The sequence below is a fragment of the Cololabis saira genome, chromosome 17 (genome assembly GCF_033807715.1).
Source record: "Cololabis saira isolate AMF1-May2022 chromosome 17, fColSai1.1, whole genome shotgun sequence".
In the NCBI taxonomy this organism is placed as follows: Eukaryota; Metazoa; Chordata; class Actinopteri; order Beloniformes; family Belonidae; genus Cololabis; species Cololabis saira.
This window is the reverse complement of record NC_084603.1, coordinates 35166333-35190006: the sequence shown is the minus strand read 5'-3', so window position 1 is coordinate 35190006 and position 23674 is coordinate 35166333. Positions and strand designations below refer to the sequence as shown.

The following is a 23674-nucleotide window of genomic DNA, read 5'->3' as shown; positions in this document are numbered from 1 at the left end:
TGGGTACATCCTGGCACACCCGTGGCTACGCCACTGGTGCACGGAATATTTCCAATTGAAAAGAAGATGTTGTCTTTTCATTAACTTACGGAGCACTCGGATCAAAACCTGGATCAAAACAAAAAGGTCCTTACTGAGAAGAGATGTGGTGCACATACAGTATTTTGTTATTAAAAGGTGTGTCTTGAAAAAGGAAGGTTGTCCTCTTCGGCGGGGTCGTCTTATGTGCGGTTCATCGCAGTCAAGCGTCGTTGTATTTTAATCTTTACTTTGTGGTGATCTGCCCCCCATGTACCACAGGTGATTTTTGGGTCACCTGTGGTACATGTGGTCTGCTAAAACTGTCAGCTCCTTTAAATCAGACCTAAAAACATTACTGTTTACTGAAGCTACTCTTAAATTAATTTTTTATTTCATTTTTATTTGTTATTTAAGCGTACTCTTAAATTAAATACTTATGATTTTTGAAAACCACGCGAAGTTGTGGATAAGTCAAATTGGTTTGATTCACTGCACGAATCTGCACAGGTTAACTTTTGTAATAGTGTATTTGACCCGGTCTTTGTACGTTTTGACCGTATATAAATGTAATTCTTGCCATTTTAAGAATGAAACTAACGTGTGTTGTGTTTCAGGTTGTTTGAGGAAGCAGCCACCAAGCTGAACCTGGTGGCTCTGGTCGGGTTCCTGCAGCAGCTGAGGAAAGCATCTCAGTCTCAGCTGTTCGACTCCGTCACCGAGACGGGCGACTATTCACTGGCGATGCCAGGTACAGTACACACTCGTTCATGGGCGCGCAGGAGCACAGCCGTGTTTCCATCACCTCTTTGGCTTCCATTCACCCCCTGGAAATATGAAAACTAACTGTGGGCTCCTCAGACCAGGTGCATTTTTTTTTTCTCGTTGGTTTGGGCCCCGGTTAAAAAATAAAACATGACATAGAGAACAAAACGTGTGAGACCCTGCTCCTGTCCTCCACGTGTAGTTGGGTAACCATACAGTCACTCTAACGGCAGGATTTTGAGTGCAAGTGCTTAAACAATCAGTTCTTCTGCAGAATCTTAAAAGCAGTTGAATATTTTAATTTTAAAAAGTTTAAATGAATAATGCCGTTGACAATGTGATGAGGAGATGAATCCATGCATCTGCTGTTTTCCCCAAATAATAAACCAATATTCTTCCAAAAAGAATTAGTTGCATTATATATTTTCCCTAAAATTATCAATTTGTGATCACGAATCTGGTTGTTTTTTTTATAGTAATGAAAGAGGTCCACATTTATGTCATTCTTCTGCCCCCTGGAGCCCTTTTTAGTCCTTTTTAATTCCATATTTGTAGAGACAGAATGTCTCCCAGGAAGCTGGTACTCGTTCATCCATCCGTGACTGAACCGTCGTCTTGTGTGTCTGCAGGAGAAGCCAAGTCGACGCTGGAGCGGCGCAGCGCTCTGCACCTGTTCCGCATCGGCGAGGCCATGCTGCGGATCGTCCGGAACAAGAACCGGCCCCTGCTGCACATGATGAGGGCCTGGAGCGTCGTGGCCCCGCACCTGGTGGAGGTGAGCAGGAGCAACCTTTAAAGGTCTGGTAGGAGCTGCTGCGTCTCCACGTCCCCAGTTCCAGCTGCTAAACTACGGCGGCCTCCAGACGATGTGAACAGATATGACCTCTCATGAGTGAAACTTAACCTTCAATAGCGTATTGGCCCGAATATAAGATTGTAATAAGACTGAAAAAGTGGGGGTCGTCTTACATTCGGGGTCTAGACATTATACCCATTCACAACGCTAGATGGCACCAGATATCTTTATAGCGAACCACTGTCACAAAGAAGAAAAATAAAAAATAGCAGTAAGACAGAAAAGGGAAGAGATAACAGAAAATAGAGAAACGTAGGGACCATCTGGAGAAAAGTCGGTTGAAGATCGGCCAGGTTAACCGGCAGCTGAGGAAAAGTTATGATGCAAACTTCAAGATGATGGTGTTGGGACTCAGCCGGCTGTCGGTGTGGCGCGTGGCCGGGGGGGCTGTGCACTCCCGGCGCGACCGGGCCGTGGAGGAAAGCCCAGCCGGCTGAGTCCCAACAGATAGTGATAAATGAGGCAAAGTCTTCAAACAATAGCAAAGCGGCTGTGAAATATGGTGTAACAGATGTACTGTAATTATTTTCTGTATAAAAATTGAATTTGGTGTTCAAAAAGTCTGTTTTCAAACTTAAGTCTTGAAAAAGATGGGGTCGTCTATAATCAGGCCAATACGGTATAATATTTGTTCTTCTCAGGCTGCGTGTCACAAGGAGCGCCACGTCTCCCAGAAGGCCGTTTCCTTCCTCCACGACGTCCTGACGGAGGTGCTGACGAGCTGGGCGGAGCTCCCGCACTTCCACTTCAACGAGGCGCTCTTCAGGCCTTTTGAGCACATCATGCAGCTGGAGCTCTGCGACGAGGACGTCCAGGACCAGGTCGGCTCAAATCCACGGACACAACGCCTCACGTTTAAAAGTCATTTAATTCCACCAACCAGCCGGTTTCCACCATGCAGGTGGTGACGTCGATAGGCGAGCTGGTGGAGATGTGTTCCCCACAGATCCTGTCGGGGTGGAGGCCTCTGTTCAGCGCTCTGAGGACCGTGCACGGCAGCAAGACAGAGACTAAAGACTACCTGCTGGGGGAGTACTCCATGGGTATGTCTGACCCCCTCTGCTCCAAATGAAAACTAGTTTGCAGCCACGCTTTTAATAGAGGGAATGCATTAACGTCACTTCCCCACTGGACCCTTACTCACACTGAGTGGCAAAACATCAGCAAAAATGGCTGCAACTAGTGGAGAAGACGGGATAACAGCTGATTATCGACTTAAATTAAAGGCAATTAGACTTAACAGTGACCCGTACAGTTACCCGAAGAACCAGTGGTCCATGGACATTAATATTTGGTACAGTTACCAAGAACCAGTGGTCCATGGACATTAATATTTGGTACAGTTACCAAGAACCAGTGGTCCATGGACATTAATATTTGGTACAGTTACCAAGAACCAGTGGTCCATGGACATTAATATTTGGCCACGAATCCAGTTTCCTGATATTTATATGTACTTAATTTCTACGCCGGAGAAATACACGAAGCAAAGCTTGAAGGCTTACAAAAGTCTTGACGCTTGGTCCGACTTCAAGGCAGGATTTGTTGGTGAAATTAAAGTGATGAGGACACCGAACTTTATGATTTGACCGTTTAACGTTAGCTACCCAAAAATCCAACATTACCTGATACAAATGGGAACCACGTTTCGGTGCCTGGAATCCAGTTGTTTCTGTGAATCGCAGCGATCCATTTGTCTCTCTTAAGCTTATTTTTCAGCAGTCTATAAAACGATAACTCCGATTTCTTGCTAAATCTATGAGTACAGTCGTTCGCACAACAGCTCTTTCCCATTTCCCATTTCCCAACTGAAAGTCTATGCTGCCACTCAGTCTTTCTGACACTCAGTCTTTCTGACACTCAGTCTTTCTGACACTCAGTCTTTCTGCCACTGAGTCTTTCTGACACTCAGTGGGCGTAACTCGCTGAGAAGTCGCATCTGTGACGTCATGCACATTCCCTCTATTGTATGTTTTCTGGTGTAAAAACATAATTAAAGTCATCTTATCAACATGGGCCTTAGTTTTACACAAATACAACCTCAGACCAACAAGATCTATTACATCTTTCCACCATCATTGTTTATTCAATAAAAAAGAAACAAAAAAAAGAGTGGGTAACACTAAGTACCCCCTGACTCTTGCCACAGGATTTAAGTGGATAGATTGCAACAAATCAATCATCAACCATCATCACCACACCGTCTGATAATGAACTCACTGATGATGATTAACTGCAAGTTTCTGTGTTGTAGCCTCTTAAATCCTCTTGAATCAGTGAGGGGGTACTTAGTATTACCTACATTTTGATCACTTTTTGTTAAATAAATCATGGTAAGATCCTCTGAGGTCATGTTTGAGACCAGCTGTGATCATGTCAACACTATTATGTTTTTACTAGGGCTGTCAAACCATTAATTTTTTTAATAGCATATTAATCGTACATTTATTCACACATTTTTTGCTGTTCTAAATTACCTTAAGGTATTTTTTTTAATGTTTTTAATACTGTTGACAAAATGAGAAAGGGTTAATATGCTTTATGCCAATGTTTATTCAACTTTCCACAAAAGAAAAGCTTTTGACCTGAATGTAACATTCCTTCATAAATAAAAACACAATGTAGTCTCCAACTTTACACTTGTGAAGACTAACTTAAGATTTCTTGTTTTTTTTAAGCAGCTCAATGTAAAACAATGAACCATATGCATCACAAACATTATACAATAAGTGCATTGGTCAGTAAAATTCTTCCATGTAATTATGTCTAACCTCATATGGAGGAAAATAAAAGGCTCAAAAAATATCCCCTTCTCCGAAGTGGGATCAAAACAGGGTGATAAAAAAGATAAATGACACACAAATAAAGTGCACATGTAACAGCAGGGATTGTAACTCAACCTATAAAGTGCAGACTTGTCCAGGCGCCTTTTTTGCAAACTGCTATCCAGCGTTGTCTGCTTTTGACGATAATTCATTTCAAATTGACATGTAAATAACTTTAGTCTTGTCCAGCGAAGCATCTGCATCTTTTTGAAAGTGAACTGGTCGTTCAAAAGTCCCTTTTCATTCTCCATCTTTCCTCGCTTTTCAAAAAAGTTCACGCAGTAATCCACCATACCTTTCCTCAGGCTACAGGTGCCGTCGACCACCAGAAATTATATAATCCGCGTATTCTTTTTTTTTTTTAACCCTGCGCATTAATCGTAGGTTAAAAAAATTGTTGGCGTTAAGAGGATGTTAAGTTAACGCGTTAACTTTGACAGCCCTAGTTTTTACATGAAAAAAAATACAGGAATTAAGGAGGTTTTCTAAGATTTACACAACTGTAGCTCAAGTTCATCATCTGATAGTTTAGAATTTTAGTGAAGTTATTTTTGTTTTTCTTATCTGATTTTACCTTTTTTTTTCATTTTCCTTTATTGTTTCCCTGATTAAGTTGTTCCTCAACACCTTCTCTCCTGCAGGGAAGTCCCAGGCGCCGGTGTTTGACGTCTTCGAGGCTTTCATCAACACAGACAACATCCAAGTGTTCGCCAACGCCGCCACCGATTACATCATGTGCCTCATGAAGTTCGTCAAAGGCCTGGGTTCGTCTCATTTCCACATGCAGATTCCCACTCTGATATTATCCTTCCAGCTCGTATGGATTTGTCTCTCCTGGAATCAGAGCCGGGTTTTCTAGTTAGATTGTTGTGAACATGACGTAGGGTCGATGTTTACGCCACGGCTCTAATACGTGCGCTCTGCGTCTTCGGCCGGGCTTAAGGTTTTCTGGGAAATCTTCATCTTTTAGATTAAACGGTTGTGATGTGATCATCTTAAGATGACTTTAGATAACAATTTCATGTCAAATTTTCCCTCCTTTTATTTATTTTTTTTGTATAATTGTTTCTTTATTTGGAAAAGACGAGTAGTAAAAACGGTACAGCAATATTCAAGTAAATGAAAAAGAATGTCCTTCCAGTTTTGTTTGTTTGAGTCCTGAAAATGTACATTACTAGACATCAAGGTTATACTGGTCCAGGAGTAGTATAGTCATAGTTTGCGGGTTTGTCCTCCTTTGAGCTTTAAAGAGCCCAGTTTCACAGACAACTAAAATTTCATAGCACTTGTGGAGGGAAAACAGCCATGGGAGGTGAATCCTCCTCCTTAGGCATCAGAAAGACGTCTAGAATAAGCAGAGCCTAGGACTCCACATCCACTTGGACTCTGATACAATACAACTTAGTTTAACTGTTTACATGAACTATGAACAGAAATCAGGGGGTCACCTGCTGCTGCTGTTGTGGAATTAATCATAAAACCCAGTCAAGGGTTAAATGACCGAGTTGCAACATAATAGTATCAGTGAAATCAAATAAAATCTGTTCTCATGGGGGCGATAAATACGATCCAGTTATTCCAAATTTTGCAAAATATGTCCCGTTGTGTTTTTAGTTGGAAGCTTTTCCATCCTAAAAATCTCTAAGGTAATACCAATCCAGTCGTCTAGAGTAGGTGGGTTCGGAGTTAACCATCTCCTGGTAGTTGCTTTTTTACTTGCCATTCAGAGCATTTGCAGCAATTTTATCTCTCGCCTACATTCCAAACAATTAACATGACCTAAATATAGTACATCAAAACTCTGAGGAAACTGAATGTTAAAAACTGTGCTTACTGAAGCCTGGATTCCCCTCCAGAACACTTTCAGCTTGGGGCAGTCCCAAAAAATGTTATAATGGTTAGCTACTGTTGAGCCACATTGTCTCCAACATGACAAATTTGCACCTTTGTATTTCTCCTGATACGGTGTCTTGAAATATCTAATAATATTCTTCCAACAATGCTCTCTCCAGTGGAACTAGATGTCGTCCACAGGAAGGACCAGATATTGCCCCAGAAGTCAGAAATCTCAATCCTTGCCCATTTAGCTTTGATGTAAAGAGTGTTGCTATTAGTGGCATGGGATCCTTTTATTATTTTAATCACTTATAAAAGAAACCTGGATTTTATTGCAGCTTGAACATAAACATTTAATTTGTCATTTCATATTTGTGCTTGCTTATTGTTGTTTTCCGTGCGCTTGTGTGCAGGAGAGGTGGACTACAAAGAGATCGGAGACTGCGTTCACGTGTCTGGTTACAGCTCCACTGACCTCTGCCTGCCGGCTCTCGACTACCTTCGCAAATGTTCCCAGGTACACTGCAAAAACTCAAAATCTTAACAAGAATATTTGTCTTATCTCTAGTTAAAATGTCTCATTTTTAGTCAAAAAATCTCATTACACTTGAAATAAAACTCATTACCAGAAAAATAACTTGTTATTCGACAATTTTCACCTGTTTCAAGTACATTTTCACTTGAAATAAGTAGAAAAATCTGCCAATGGAACAAGATTTATCTTCTCATTACAAGCAAAAAAAAATCGTGTTTCACTGGCAGATTTTTCTACTTATTTTAAGTGAAAATTTACTTGAAACAGGGGAAAATTGTCAAATAACAAGTTATTTTTCTGGTAATGAATCTTGTTTTAAGTGTAATGAGAGTTTTTGACTAAAAATTAGACATTTTAACTAGAAATAAGACAAATATTCTTGTTAAGATTTTGAGTTTTTGCAGCGTAGCAGCTCAACTTGTGTTATTATGGATATTTTTTATTATTCTTCCTCTTCATCGAGCCATGCTGTGTTCACTCGGCAGTTATTGGCCAAGATCTACAAGATGCAATCCAAGCCGGTGTTCCTGGGGGCTCGGCTCGCCAGCCTGCCCATGAGATCGCAGGAGCGCTCCATCAGCAGCGAGGACGGGATCGACTGCATCCTCCAGGAGTTTGATGATGACACAGGTGAAGACGGTTACGGTTTTGCTCGTGGGGGTTCCATCACACGGACACCTCTTCCCTGAGTCAAACTGTTCTCCAGTGTCCATATAACACCAGTATTAACAGCAGGCACTTCTGTCTACGATGGTTAAAAGTTGAGGACAGAACGAATGCTGCACTTCTGTTTTCAATATGGAAGGTTTTACAATCCAAAACTCCATTATATCAGTACAATCAGTTAAGACAATCTAGAGTCACATCCATACGCCACTAGACAGGCAACAAAGGGCCGGTTCTAAGCCAAACACTAATTTTCTGAAGCATACAGTAGAATATAGATCAATGAAATGATGGAATTCTTTACCACCGCCTATGACTAAAGTAACAGAAATCAATATTCACAAAGCAAATTAAGAAACACCTTGGAATATCACATGTATAGGATACCAGACACACACTTATACAGATACATATACTGTACATACTGGACAGGGTAAGGTGTATTTTTGATCTGATTCTCATGGCCTAGATGATGTTTTACTGTGTATTGGAATGTTTCATGTGTTTTTTTTGCTTTAAGATAATGATTTACATGTACGGTAAAGTTTAATGTAGGTTTGTCGTGTTATTTTGTTTTCTTTCTTTATGACTTGTTTTTAACTGTATTGTTTTTTAACGTGGACCCCAGTAAGACTAGCTGTGTTTAAGAGCATAACCAATGGGGATCCTTACAAATAAACAAATAAACCAGTAAGGTGTCCTGTGTTGTGTCCCGTAGGTCTGATCCAGGTGTGGACTCTGCTGCTGGAGCAGCTCACGGCAGCCGTGTCCAACTGCCCCCGGCAGCACCAGCCTCCCACCCTGGAGCTGCTCTTCACCCTGCTCAGAGAGGTCACCTCTGTACCAGGTGATGATCCATCAAGCCTGTGGTCCGAGTCCAGCAGGGTTTGCACCCACGACTCAAACGGTTCAGATCAGAATCTGTAGGAATACGTCTAAAATACTGATTAGGTTGCAGTGTGCACATGCACATCTCCTGACCTGGTCCTATAGAAGTACCTGGCTGATATTGGCTCCTCTTATCAGGAGACACTTGTGGCGCTTTTCCACTAGTACCTACTCAGCCCAAACTCGCCTCGCCTAGGTGCTTTTCCACTAGGGGTCTAACGTGCCGAGTAGATACTTTTCTGTAACTATTCTGCCGAGGTTCTAAGCTGCTGAGTCGGCTGTATCTGATATCATCACACTACAGGCCACCGATTGGTCGGGGGGTTGGAGTCAGACGTCTGAGTCAGGAGGAGGAAATCAGAGAAAGAGACTCTGACGGATTCTTTTTCATTTTATTCAACAGGCAATGGCAGCAAAAGTCTGTTTGGTGATCCAACTCTGAGGGTCAGATGTTCATAAACCTGGTGCTGAGGAGAGAATTAAAAAGGGATGTAGACGGAGATAAGGAACGACCAGATCCACCAGGAACTCTGTTACTTCATAGCTGCATTTTTTAACTTGGTATTGAACACAAGCCACAGACCCAGCAGCACATCTATCATCTCCTCCAGGTTCTACATCTTTAGTGTTGTTGTCTTCTTCATTTAGATCACACAATCAAATAGGTCACAGCAGCTTCACTCCAACCTCCTACTTCTGATCTGGGTGCTGAATTGTTATGGAAAAGAAACCGAGTTGAGTTGAGTCGAGAATGTACTAGTGTAAAAGCGCCATTGGTTGGGTACGTCCATGTGTGTGGGAGGCCTTTTGTCCTCCAATGTAGGTAGCACCACCTTGTCCGAGCACCGTCACGTAAAACTTCCAACATCGTTGCGTCATTTAGATGTGTCGTAAACAGCTGAACAACAGGGGCAATGAAAGAACTGTCCTGCTTGATTCTGATGAGAGTTGGTCCTCCTGGACTGGTGGGCTGGTTGAAGTTTTCATTCCTGGCGTATATCCTGAGATATTTCTCTCCAGTTAGATCTGCAGTGACTTTCCGCCACCGTTTAGTATTGTTAGTTAACAAAGAAGAATTTCAGTGCCAGAATGCAGCGTCTTGGTCCAACGCTGTTCTCTCCCTCCAGGTCCGGGTTTTGCCATCTTCTGCGTCATCCAGCTGCTGCTTCCTGTGATGTCACTGTGGCTGCAGCGTAGCCATGGCGACCACTCTTACTGGGATGTGGCAGCAGCAAACTTCAAACACGCCATCGGTCTTTCGTGTGAGCTGGTGGTGGAGCACGTCAACAGTTTCATACACTCAGGTGAGATGCAGCCCAGTGGGTTTGAGGTGAAGGTTTTTTGGGCTTCGTTACCTTTTTACATTTTTATATATATATATATATATATATATATATATATATATATATATATATATATGTGTGTGTGTGTGTGTGTGTGTGTGTGTGTGTGTGTGTGTGTGTGTGTGTGTGTATATATGTGTATATATCAGGGATTGTCAACCAGTGGTCCGCGGCCCTCTGGTGGTCTGTGGCGGTATTGCGGGTGGTCCGTGAAATTGTAAATGGAAAACAATAATAATTTAAAAAATATATATATTTATTCTTTGCACTCAATTTATTTTCCATTTACTATTCATTTTTGTGAATAATTTACCCATCCAAATTATGTCAAATGAGTGAGAGTGAACTTTGTAATATTATAAGCCCTCTTGGCTTCCTATTGTTCATTTTTCATTGACTGTTTTTTTTTTTTATAGCAAAAGGTGCCAATAAAAATATACAATGACGCAAATAAATAGCCTATATAGGCCCATACTCTTGGTGCAAAATAAAACAAACATCCCCAAAAGCAGTGGTCCCCGAGTTGCTTCTTGGTTATAATGGTGGTTCCTGGGACAAAACCAGTTGAAAACCTCTGGTGTGTATATATATATATATATATATATATATATATATATATATATATATATATATACATATACATATACATATATATATATATATATATATATATATATATATATATATATATATATATATATATATATAATTTGTGTGTGTGTGTTCCTGCAGATATCGGATACGAGTCGCTGATCAACCTGATGTTGAAGGATCTGTTCAAGCTGCTGGTGGCGTGTGTGTCTGAACCCACAGAGACCATCTCCAGAGTGGGCTGCTCCTGCATCAGGTGGACACTAACACACACTAACACACACACTAACGCACACACTTACACACACTGTTGAGACCATTTCACTTCAAGTCCTGCTCACATTCAGATGTTCATGTCAGATGTGGTCTGAGACTGTTGAGACATGAATGAGTTCTCTGTCTTTTCTGACTTCCCCTATGTTCTGTCCAGGTATGTGTTGGTCACTGTGGGTCCAGTGTTCACAGAGGAGATGTGGAGGTTGGCCTGCTGTGCTCTGCAGGACGCTTTCTCTGCCACGCTGGAGCCTGTGAAGGTACATGACCGTGCACAGGTGGACAGAATAGAGAATATATGCTCACAGAGTAACAGACTCCATCAGGCCACTTCACGGCAGTAAACCACATAATCCAGCCCAATCTGAGGCAGCTGCATGAAGCAGCGGTAATCTGAAAGCTTCTGCTGTTAATACTGTCCCCACGCCGAGTCCACATTAAGCCCGATAGCCGCACAAATGTTTGTCTACTCACTGGGTCAGGTTTATTTCTGCTCCAGCTCTCCTCATCTGTTTACCAGATTGATGTGGGAGGAGACTGAAATGGTGTGATTCAAAGCTTTCGTTTTTTTTTTTTCCTTCCAAGATTGAATCGAGCTTTAAATAGTATGAAGCCGAAAAGTCCAAATTTGGGTCAGAAAGGTTTACTCACTTTGGATATATTCGAGATAATTTCTGCATTCGTTGAAATTATTTCTGAAAAAATGTGCGTGTATATGTAGAAATGTACAAATGTGTGTCTGTATAATATACACTTGTGCCTGCCTGGTAACCTTTCTGACATCTCCTACTTGAAACCATTAACCACAAACCACTTTTCACAGTCTGTACTCATACTGAAGATCAAGCGAGCGAGGAAAAGCATAGATGCACGAGAGGGATGACTATATAACCAGATGTAGACAGCAGACACTGCAGCGGGCGGGGGGGGGGGGGGACTGCAGGTCAGGATGTCAGCATGGTGATGAGACACTTAAAATTAATAACTGAGGGTTGATCGGAGGAAAGGAAAGAGAGGAAGAGGAGAGGAGGGGTGAGGGGCCGCGCTATATATATGTGTGTGTGTGTTACTAAATGAATGTATGAATTCTTAATTAACATTTTACTGCTCTTCAAAAATATCTTCAAAATAAAATAAAATTTGATGAATAAAGTTCTGCAAAAGAATGCATTCAGAATCCAGAGGCATCATCCAACAAGTGCAATTTAAACTGTTTGTGCAGAGTGTTAAAGGGTGCTTTCACACCTGTCCCGTTTGGAGAAGTTGTTCCAAAACAGGGAGCGTTTCCCCCTAAAGATCGGTTCGTTTGGTATATGTGAACAAAGCAATCGCGCTCGGATGTGGGACAAAACAAGCGAGTCGAGATCTCCTAGGAGAGGTGGTCTCGGCTCGCTTCCATTCCAGACCTGGAGCGGTTCGTTTGCAGTGAGAACAGAATCCACACAGCAACCGACACAACTCACCCATAACCATTGTTGTTTTTCCCGGGGTACGGAAGAGGAAACTCCTTCTACGTAAATTTCTGACTAATGAGAGAACAGTTGGTTCATGGCATTTGTTATCAGCTTTGAACCGCTACAGACGGCTGCCTTGTGAACACAAACGCCACAAACGAAAAATGAAACAACTGTATCGATTTAGCCCCTGAATCGGAACAAAACAAACGGGCCACAGGTCTGAAAGCACCCTAAGAACCAAAGTTGAGCACTGCGGTGAGAGGAACACGCCGGCCCTGCTGGTTAACACGTCGTTGGTTACTATGTTGGTGTAATGATGCCACAGTTCGCCGGTGAATCAGCCAGCTCACGCCTGGGAGTGTTTGATGTAACATCGACGTGTCCCAAGGACACTCAGAGCAGCCAGGTCTCGTGATAAAAGCGGCTTTGGGTTCATTTGTTGATGGCGCCAAACGGCTGTGAGGACGCACCGTTCCAGCAGATTTCCAGAGTGCCGTCTCGGCGCGTTTCCAACCCCCGCCGCTCCTTTCTGCTTTCAGCCCCGAGCGTTCAGCAGAGGTGACTTGGTCAGGCGTGTCACACGTGGCTGTTGCGTGCTCTCTGATGATGCTGCTGCCCGTTTGACGGCAGCTAAGCAGCTTTAGAGCTTACAGCTCGTGTGTTCAGAAAGAGGCTGACAATAACAACTCTCACTACCACTGACATATTTCCTTTGCCTGTTCCAGCATTCACAACAGATCAGATGAATTTACCGTGTTTTTATGAGTTACATTTGTAACTGTAATGCAACCTAAACGTTTTAAAAGGAAGGAAACAAAGATGAGGGGAAAAATAATCTCGACTGATGCACAATCTTTTTTCACTTTAGAGTATTGGGAGTTTTTAGGGCTTAAATCGCGCGTCTCTAATAGCTTACATGTTCCAGACATCCTAACATGACACACATGCAATCTTTCTTTATGTAACATCTTTTGTGACTGTTGCATATAGAGGGGTTAACGTATACTAATTCTGTTATGCAGTACATTATGTAGTATTTATAGGATTTTGGATGAGTTTCATAACAGCCCCTTGTGGCTCAAAGAACCTCAGGACAGTCTGGGCCGTGGACATTAGAAGTTTATTTTATAAACTGCATTTCAGGGCGTAGTTTTTGTTTTTTTCGAGTATTTACTCGAAGTTACTCTTACACTTTTATTAAAGGTTCTACCAAAAGGGGCTGTTCTTCTCAAATGTCCAAACAATGCAACACAATTTCTGGATGAGTATGATGCTTGAGGATCTCTCTTTGTATGAAAGGAGGGTTTAAAGTGGAAAAAGAACAGGAAAAGACTGATTTACAGAGATACTGGTGTAGATGTTTATTCATGGAGGTTCATGTCGGTCTTTAAACGCTTGAATACGAAGATAACTTGGTTCTTAGAGGTGTTTTACGTCATGTTCTTCACTCCTAAGCAACTGGTGGGGGGCTCCAGACTTCTCCAGTGGATTGTTATGGTGTTTTAATAAGCGAGTTGTTCACCTGGCCAGCAGGTCAGATGTTTTAGTGGCATGAATGGTTGGGAATCCTCCAAAGGCTGGGAAGTGAAACCTGAGGCCTCCTCCTCTGTTGAATGTTGGCCTTCCCTGTGTAACGTGGATGGACTGAGTACAGCGTCCCAGCGTTCCATCGTCTGTGTCCAGAATGCAGACATAAGAGTGTCCCTCATCCTTGCGACGCAGGAGGACAGCTGAGTCTGGACTTGAGGAGCCGGCTCACCTGTGTTGTGAGAGTTGGATGTCTCAGTTTTAGCCAGCCGGTAGCTGTCAGACATGTGACCTCACGTCTTCTCTTGTACACAGGGGAGTTTGTGGCCCGTGCAACGACTGCAGAGTTCCCAGGTTCCTGTGGCTGCACAGCCCAAACCATCATCCTTCCACCGCCGTACTTGACAGCTGGTGTGAGGTGTTTGCCGTGTTTGGTTTCTGTGTATTATGGTCAAACATTTCCACCTTGGTCTCGTCTGTCCACTGGACATCATCCCAGAAGTCTGGTAGTTTGCTCAGATACAAGTTTGCAACTCTCAGTCTTGCTTACATGTTCTGTTGGGAGCAGTACTCGAGTTGTAAAAAGAAATCAGGGGGGATGGGGGATTTTATCATATGGGGACAGATAATTTGTGCTGATTACAAATAATATAATATATTACAAATAATAGCACTGACCAAAACACCTGCAGAAATACTGCAGGAATGACATAGCAGCAGTTAAATGCAGCCTTCTGTAAGCTTTAAATATCCACTGGGCTTACATCAAATACATCAAAACACAACAATAAAAAACAGTTTTCTGAACTTATCAATATGACTCTGTCCTTCACAGGATAAGTAAAATGGAGCACTGCAGAAACTCAAAATCTTAACAAGAATATTTGTCTTATTTCCAGTTAAAATGTCTCATTTTAGTAAAAAAATCTCATTACACTTAAAACAAGACTCATCACTGGAAAAAACAACAATTTTCACCTGTTTCAAGTAGATTTTCACTTAAAATAAGTAGAAAATCTGCCAGTGGAACAAGATTTTTTTGCTTGTAATAAGAAGATAAATCTTGTCCCACTGGCAGATTTTCCTACTTATTTCAAGTGAAAATGTACTTGAAACAGGTGAAAATTGTCAAATAAGTTATTTTTCTGGTGTTATTTTTCTGGTGATGACTCTAAATGTTGAAATAGCAGTAAAACCACATTCATTGATGAAATGACATAATGGATGGAAAGGGGGGGATGGCAGTTTTACTGGGGGGATGATTTGGACCGTTTTTATTTCAGGGGGGGATGCCGTCCCCTCTCATCCCCCCTCAACTCCAGTACTGGTTGGGAGGGAAGAGCCTTTCTCCAAGCAACATAAAATTACAAATTGTTGTGGAAAGGGCCTTATACGGGAACTCTTCCCAGATTTAGGGGCAGCAACAGTTGGTTCTCTCACCTCAGACATGATGTTGTTCCTCCTTGGCTCATTTATCGTGTTCAGTTGATGTAACAGAAATCGGAGGGTTTGGGATTTTGCAGGACATCGACGGTCCTTTACTTCCAATGTAAATCCTTCACATGTATCTTACGCTTTCACATGTATCAACACTCAGCCTTTGACCGGGTTTATCCAAAAGCTGCTTTTGTTTATGATGATGAGAGATTCAGGTCACGTCTTTAAAGAAGTTTGCTATGCATTAAAATAGGTAAAGTATGTCAGCGGAGTAAATGGTGTAAATAATCCATCAAACATGTAAGAGTTGGCAAGTAAAAGACAAAAATGTACATTTTACAAAAGTCTATATGACAATAGTTACTTGTTTGTTGAGGATTTGCGAGGATTGTCTGTGGTACAGAGAGAGTTGCTGCTCTTATTTTGGTATGGTGGGTTGTGTTCTCTCCCCATCCTTAGTGGGTTTCTCATTAAGGATTTCCTTCCTAAACGGTGACCCGATTGCCTTGCTCTCCCATCAGCTGTACGTTGAATACAGAGTCACCCAACAATCGGCCTGTTAAATACGCCTTGGCAATGGTTTGGTGATGCATGATGCATCACCAAACCATGCATTTGACAGGTCTTTTAAGTTGTTTTGCATATAAAGACCAAGTGCCGACCATCACCACCGATGGCCTGCCCAATTGGCAACAACCCAATGGTTAAATCTGCAACAAACAGAGCCTAAGGGTCCTTAAAGACCTGTTGCACATTTGTTTTGTTCCAATTCAGTGGCTAAATTTCCTCTTCCGTACCCCGGGAAAAACAACAACTATGGAGCATCGTAAGCGTAAGAGTGTGGCTAGTTTGTTTCTGTGTGTTTCTGAGTGCTGTGTGGATTATGTTCTCACTGCAAACGAACCGCTCCAGGTCTGGAATGGAAGCGAGCCGAGACCACCTCTCCTAGAAGATCTCGGCTCGCTTTTTTTGTTCCACATCCGAGCGCGATTGCTGTGTTCACATATACCAAACAAACCGATCTTTAGGAGGAAATGCTCCCTGTTTCGGAACAACTGATCCAAACGGGACAGGTGTGAAAGCAGCCTAAAATTGTGCCGTCTGAAAAGCCTCCTAACCGCTGGCCACCCTCTCCGTTTCCCCTGAAGGTCCACTGTGCATGGTGCAGATGTATTTACAGGCGTATACTCCAAAATACATGAAACGGAGCCTTAACTTACCAACCGAGTTGTTTCTTGTAATATTTACAAGATCGTGAAAATCTGAAACTATTCAACTTGTGGAGAAAAATCTAGTGTATCGTACCACTGGCTTTGGTACCCATTGAAAAGAGTCCCAGAAACCAATACAGTGAGGTGTGGTACACGCAGTACACTTAACTTGATGTGGATCACAGTACATGAACTTGTACAGTTGTGTACCATACAGTATCCAACTGCTCAATACTTAGCTATCCAACTGAACTCTCAGAGCCTCAGCTTCTTCCTAACTCGGTGAGGGTCCGATCGTGAGGGCAGACCTGTGATCAGCGTTGCCCGGTTTCTACTCTCTTTGCAGAACCTTCTGTCGTGCTTTCACAGCGGCTCGGACAGCTTTTCTGGAGACGCCTGCGAGGTGAAGGTGGCGGCTCCGTCTCATTCTCCGTCAGCTGAGGCGGAGTACTGGAGGATCAAAGCCATGGCCCAGCAGGTCCGTCCCATTTCTTTGTCTCATGCATTTAAAGAATATGTACAGATTTTTTAAAAAAAGCTTGAAATATCACAAATTAAATTTAAACCTGAACAAATACATAAACATGATTTTTCTTAATTAGCTGCTTGTGTGTAGTCGCAGTCATATAAGCAACGTTTCACTGGGGAGTTCCCTGAAAGTCTACAAGCTTTCATAAACTTTTTCTCTGACTGCCTTCGCTCTTCGGATGTGAACGCTGAAGTAATATAACAGCCAGCCAACAGGTGGTGGACTCATGAAAACTGCATCACAATTCCTTTGCACATACAGTATAAACTGTATCTGTGTGTGTACAGTATAAACATTCATTTGGCACCATTTTTGTATGTTCTTGTGAGTTTCATTTACGTTTCTAGAGCCTGATGATGAAAAATGTTCATACGTCTGATTACAAGTTTATTTTGATGACAGCGTTCTAAGCGTTCCAACTCTGAGGAAGACGCTACACAGCTGATAGGGTGTTTCTGGTTATCCTGTGGCTCCTGCAAATTTTGCAGCATTGGTGTCCTTATGCCATGTTCTTTCACAAAGACCATTTTTAAGTGAAAAATGCTTTTACTGGCAACTTTTGTTCAGCACAAGAATAGTGGAAACTCATCTTCTTCAAGTGAACTTCACTCCAGATGTTTGGGAAAGGCATAAATCTTATGGTTGGATGTTGGAAAGGTGGATGCTTCCATGAGTGTGTAGCATGCCAACAGTGAAACATCCTTGTTTAAAGTTTATTCTCTTCTACCAGAGTTGATTAACTTAAAGTTCAGCCAAAAAACACCACCATGAATAAAGAACGGCATCAAAATCTTCTCCAACTTCATCCATCCATCAACTTTGATCACGGTGTATTTTCCAGCATGAAGGAGCACCATTGCACATGTGACAACAGATTGTGACATTGAACTTTGGATTCTTGCTCAGGAAACTCCCCCAGATCCTAATCCCATCAAGAACCTGTGGCCAATCCTTAAATATTGGGTCAACAAGCAGAAAAGTAGGGATTCTGATCAACTCAGGGCACCATATCACCCTGGCCCAGGGCCGGACCCAGGGTTTTGGTGGCCCCTAAACAGGATTTAGTTTGTTGCCTCAAAAACATGAAGATGGACAAATAAATTCTGAAATTTGGAAATAAAAATACATAATTTTATTTGAATTCACTTTCATAAGGGTTTTGTGGAATCTGTTTGTGTTATATATGTTACGTACTTCACTGTACCCCTTTTTGGATGTTTTTGTTGATCCTAGTCTGGCTCTTTCCTTGTGTGTATTGTATGATATTTTGGTTTGTTGTGTGCCTGTCCAGTGGTGTTTAGAGGTAATTTCAGTTGTTGGTGCTGACCAAAAAACTACCCAACTTGCAAGAATGATATGCAGAAGCTGCAAAGAACATGGTTAACCCTGCAGATATTATAAATCTGATGTCTTTGCCAATCAAAGTGTTTGAATCTTATGAAGTGGTTATAAATGCTCTTCCGTATGCCATGGTAAGACGTTAAAACCGAACAGAAAGATTGAAAAATAAAAATTGCATCACCATCACCACCATTTGTCACTGTCACAACAGTTGTTTCATAGTCTTGTAAGACCTGGAGATTTTGTCCTCTATGGGACATAGACACGAGTCCCCACTTGATGTTTGAGCGGTACGTGATGAAATATTTCATAATATGTATCTGTATTGTCAGACGTTCTATAGCTGGGTGTCAGGACGGTAGTATCATGAATCTATTGAGGTATATGAATAAACGTGCTGAGCTGCTATTACTGTGTCCAGACAAACTGATTCTGATAAACTTGTGTCCTCTTTGCGTCCCAGGTCTTCATGTTGGACACGCAGTGCTCTCCAAAGACGCCCAACAACAAGGACGGCTTTGAGCACGCTCAGTCCTGCGTGCTGATCATCGAGCTGCCGTCCGACCAGCAGTCCAACGGACACGCTCAGAAGAGGTGGACGCAAACACACACTGAAGCATGTTTGCTCTCTAAGCTGCGGCCTGCACACTCACCTGTTTTCATACTCTAATGGAGCTTTTCCACTAGAACCTACTCAGACCGACTCGCCTCGGTTTTGCGCTTTCCCACTCGGGGTCTAACATCCCGAGTAAATACTTTTCCTGTAACTACTCCGAGGTTCTAAGCGGCTGAGTCGGCTGTATCTGACATCATCACACTACAGGCCACCGATTGGTCGGGGGGTTGGAGTCAGACGTCTGAGTCAGGATGTGACATCAGTGAAAGAGCAACTGGTGGCTTATTGTTCATTTTATTCGACAGGCACAAAAGTCTGTTTGGTGATCCAACTCTGAGGTGCAGACGTTCATAAACCTGGTGCTGAGGAGAGAATTAAAAAGGGATCTAGAAGGGAGATAAGGAACGACCAGATCTACCAGGAGCTCTGTCTCTTCATAGCTGCTCCAGCTGACTTTTCAGCAGCGCAGAGACAAACAAAAAAAATTAAAAAGCGTTGCTGCTTGAAGTTTCTCTCACTCTAATTTTAACTTGATATGGAACACAAGTCACAGACCCAGCAGCACATCTATCATCTCCTCCAGGTTCTACATCTTTAGTGTTATTGTCTTCTTCGTTTAGATCACACAATCAAATACGTCACAGCAGCTTCACTCCAACCTCCCACTTCTGATCTGGGTATTGAAAAGAAACGAAGGCGAGTCGAGTCGGGCTGAGTGGTTACTAGTGTAAAGCGCCATAACTTCATACTAAAATGATACTCCTCCCTTCTCTAAAGTATTCCCGACTACCGATGATGATGTCTTTCCCGGTTGAGTGAACGCTGGCACGTCTGGCTGCCGCTGCTCTCCGGTTGTTCTTTAAAAGTTTTATGATTCCACGCATCGTCTACAGCAGACCATCTACTTCAACTGGAACCTGGTACTGTTGTTGCATTCCACGGGACTATAACAGAAACATACTGCATCACCAGTTTTGTATTCTCCGGGCAAGCTCGTAGCGTGCTGGGGTTCCTTACCTTGAATACCCGGCTACTGCTGCTGCTGCTCGGCTCACCATCCCGTGGACCATGGCGCTGATCCACAAGCTCGCTGTGAGCCTTGTGCTCCTGTGGACAGTCTTGTCCCTTTTAATTCATCCGGCGTCTACATTGATCCAGTACATGAGCGCGGAGCTCCTCCAACTCCGGTTCCTCCGCCCCGCCGCTCCCCCGTCTGTGCTGCACCTCTTCCCGGACATCTCTCACCTTCCTCCCCGTCGGAGACACATCCACCGCGGAGCCGGACGGAGCTATACTATCAACGACTCCACTGCCATTCATTCCATCTGGTCCTCCGGTCGCCGTCGTCCTCCGAGAAACACCAGCAGGAAAGTGGATCACAGCGCGTTAGCCAGCCTAGCCAGGTCGGCTAGCGTTAGCTTCACCAACCAACACTCCGACGTCAACTTTGGTCTCCTCAACACCCGCTCTCTCACCGGCAAAGGGCAGCTACTCCAGGACCTCCTCACCGACCGCAAGCTCGACTGTCTCTGTCTCTGTGAGACTTGGCAAACCCCGGACGACTATTCACAACTCAACGAATGCATTCCACCCGGCTTTGTTTACACCAGCAAACCACGTCTCTCCGGAAGAGGAGGCGGTCTCGCGATCCTGCATCGCGAGACTTGGAAAGCTACTGCCGTTGCCATGCCAACTGAGTCACAATCCTTCGAGGCCGTGGCTCTGCAATTGAATGGACCCATTCCTACCATTTTAGTTAACATTTACCGTCCCCCCAAACCAAACAAGGACTTTATTAATGATTTCACCACACTTCTCACTCACATCTGTGCACTTTCACCCAACATAATTCTGCTTGGCGACATAAATATTCACTTGGACAATAATAATCTTGCTCTCACCAAGGACTTCATTTCATGTCTGGACAGTTTTGGACTCAAACAATTTATCAATTTCCCCACACATTGTAAAGGACACTCATTGGACACCGTTTGCTGCTCTGGTCTCATTCCCCTCAACTTCTCTGCTGCTGACCTCCCCTTCTCCGACCACAAACTCATCTCATTTAACCTCAGTCTAACCCTGTCCAAAACCAAGCAATCCCGTGTCATAACCCTCCGTAACACCAAAAACATAAACCCAGATGACCTCACAACAGGTCTTGAAAATCTCTCCATCATTACCCCCCCATACACCCCAGACCAGCTGGTAAATCATTACAATGACGGCCTCCACTCCCTGCTCAACTCACTTGCCCCCCTCAAAACCCGGAACATCACATTTCGCCACTCTGCCCCCTGGTTCTCCCCCCACCTGCGCCAGCTGAAGGCCAAAGGCCGTCAGCTGGAGCGGCTTCACCATAAAACCGGTCTCACCATCCACCAACAAATGTATCATGCCCACATCCTACAGTATAAAAACGCCATCTCCTCAGCCAAAAACTTATACTTTGCAGCCAAAATCAATGCCGGTGCCGGGAACACCCGAGCTTTGTTTTCTGTCATTAATAACTCCCTCCGCCCCCCTGACTCCCTCCCCCCACACTTCTACTCCACAGACTACTGCAACTCCATTTTGTCATTTTTCAACGCTAAAATATCCACCATTCATCAGCAACTAGCCCCCCTCGCATCCGGTTGTCCTCCTCCCTATGTTCCAAACCCCCCAGTCTCTGTACCTCTCTCCTGTTTCCAACTCCCCTCTCCCACAGACCTCTCCAAACTCATCCGGACTTCCAAACCAACAACCTGTCAACTCGACCCCCTGCCATCCCCCCTTGTCATAGCTTCCCTTCCCTCTATACTTCCCCTGATAACAGCCATTATTCACTCATCTCTCACATCTGGTTCTGTCCCATCCCCACTCAAAAATGCCTCTATCACACCGTTATTAAAGAAACCTGGTTCAGACCCCAACAATTTCAATAATCTCCGCCCCATCTCCAATCTACCATTCCTCTCAAAAATCCTGGAAAAAGTTGTCGCCTCTCAACTACAGGCCCACCTCTCCACCAACAACCTCTACGAACAGTTTCAATCCGGTTTCCGCCCCCGCCACAGCACAGAAACAGCACTCATTAAAATCACAAACGACCTCCTGTTGGCATCTGACTCTGGACATTTATCCATCCTCATACTCCTCGACATGACCGCAGCATTTGACACCATCTCACACTCCATCCTCCTCGACCGCCTAGCATCCATTGGCATATCTGACACACCCCTACACTGGTTCCACTCCTACCTCACCAACCGCACCCAGTTTATACAGTTAAAATCATTCTCATCCCATTCCTCTCCCCTCTCCTCTGGCGTTCCCCAGGGCTCTGTCCTCGGCCCCATTCTATTCATCATCTACCTCCTCCCACTTGGCTCAATATTCCGTAAATATAACATCAACTTTCATTGCTACGCGGACGACACCCAGCTCTATATCTCCTCCAAACCCACTCCCACCCTCCCACCTCCCTCCCTCTGTGACTGTCTCCATGACATCAAAGACTGGTTCACCTCATCCCTCCTCAAACTAAACGGCAATAAAACAGAGTTAGCCCTCATTGGCACCAAAACCACACTCACCAAACAGCCCAGCTTCACACTCACCATCGACAACTCCTTGGTTTCCCCCTCCCCTCAGGTCAAGAGCCTGGGTGTCGTCCTCGACAGTACCCTCTCATTCCACACACAAATCAATAACACCATCCGGTCCGCCTACTTCCACCTCCGCAACATAAACCGCCTCCGCCCCTCACTCACCCCCAACAGCACTGCCATCCTGGTTCACTCTCTGGTCACCTCCCGTCTCGACTATTGCAACTCCCTTCTATTCGGTCTCCCCCACAAACTCCTCCATAAAATCCAGCTGGTCCAGAATGCTTCAGCCCGCATCATCACCAAAACCTCTGCCATTTCCCACATCACCCCCGTTCTTCACCAACTCCACTGGCTTCCCATCAAATACCGCATAGATTACAAAATCCTCATCAACACCTTCAACGCCATCCATAATCTTGCCCCCCCTTACCTGTCAGACCTCATCCATGTCAACACTCCCACCCGGTCACTCAGGTCTGCCTCCTCCACCAACCTCACTGTTCCCCCAGCCCGCCTGTCCACCATGGGGGGTAGAGCTTTCAGCCGCTCTGCCCCTCGCCTCTGGAACAGCCTCCCCCCCGACATCAGGAACATGGACACTCTTCCCACTTTTAAATCTCACCTCAAAACCCATCTTTTTAGGCAGGCTTATGATTTATGATTTGGATTAGACTCTGCTGTCGATAATGTGTTAAATTTTTTATACTTGTTTTTTACTGTTGTAATTTGTATTTTTATTGTTGTATTCTTGTGCTGTCAGGCGACCTTGAGTATCTTGAAAGGCGCCATACAAATAAAATGTATTATTATTATTATTATTAAAACTGCGCTCACAGCTCCAAACTAAAATGATTTTCTATCAGCACGAGTCAGGTTTTTTTCAGTGATAGCTGAGTCAGTATATCTTTCCCTCTTTCAACAAATGTTTTTAAATGAAGCATCAGCGACAGTTTCTTTGAGAAATGAATGTTCTAAATTGAACTGTCTGTGTTTTTCTTCTGCTGCTCTGTTACAGGAAAATTGGGTAAGGCTGTTTTCATCAGTGACATCATGTCTGTCAGATTTAATAGTGTGACAGATGTTCATAATCTGACTGCGTCATCCACCAGTAGAGCTGCACAATGTGTAGAAAATACGCAGTGGGATCAACCAGTCATGCAGCGCTGTGGTGGGATGTGGAAATCCTGCTAATGGAATTTACTAAATGATTTTGAGTTTATTTCTGAATTAGAGTGGTGGGTGATAATGATAAGAGCCACTTAATTCACTCCAGTTCGGCTTCCTTGTGTGGCGGCACGAGCAACTGCAGGCTAGAAGGATGTGAGGAAGTCCTCATGTCTGTGTGTTTCCTATTAGAAGATCCAAAT

General features: G+C 43.6%; 1 protein-coding gene across 1 annotated transcript in view; it reads left to right on the top strand.

Moving 5' to 3' along the window:
• The window catches only part of arfgef3 (ARFGEF family member 3), an 85860-nt gene that overhangs the window by 44745 nt on the left and 17441 nt on the right, over positions 1–23674 (top strand). The window contains exons 23-35 of the mRNA XM_061745067.1: positions 636–769; positions 1413–1558; positions 2281–2460; positions 2541–2682; positions 5106–5228; positions 6714–6817; positions 7321–7465; positions 8220–8348; positions 9517–9693; positions 10465–10579; positions 10754–10856; positions 16575–16706; positions 18562–18692. Coding sequence (XP_061601051.1) covers positions 636–769; positions 1413–1558; positions 2281–2460; positions 2541–2682; positions 5106–5228; positions 6714–6817; positions 7321–7465; positions 8220–8348; positions 9517–9693; positions 10465–10579; positions 10754–10856; positions 16575–16706; positions 18562–18692 — 1761 coding nt within the window. The remainder of the gene's footprint in view (positions 1–635; positions 770–1412; positions 1559–2280; positions 2461–2540; positions 2683–5105; positions 5229–6713; positions 6818–7320; positions 7466–8219; positions 8349–9516; positions 9694–10464; positions 10580–10753; positions 10857–16574; positions 16707–18561; positions 18693–23674) is intronic.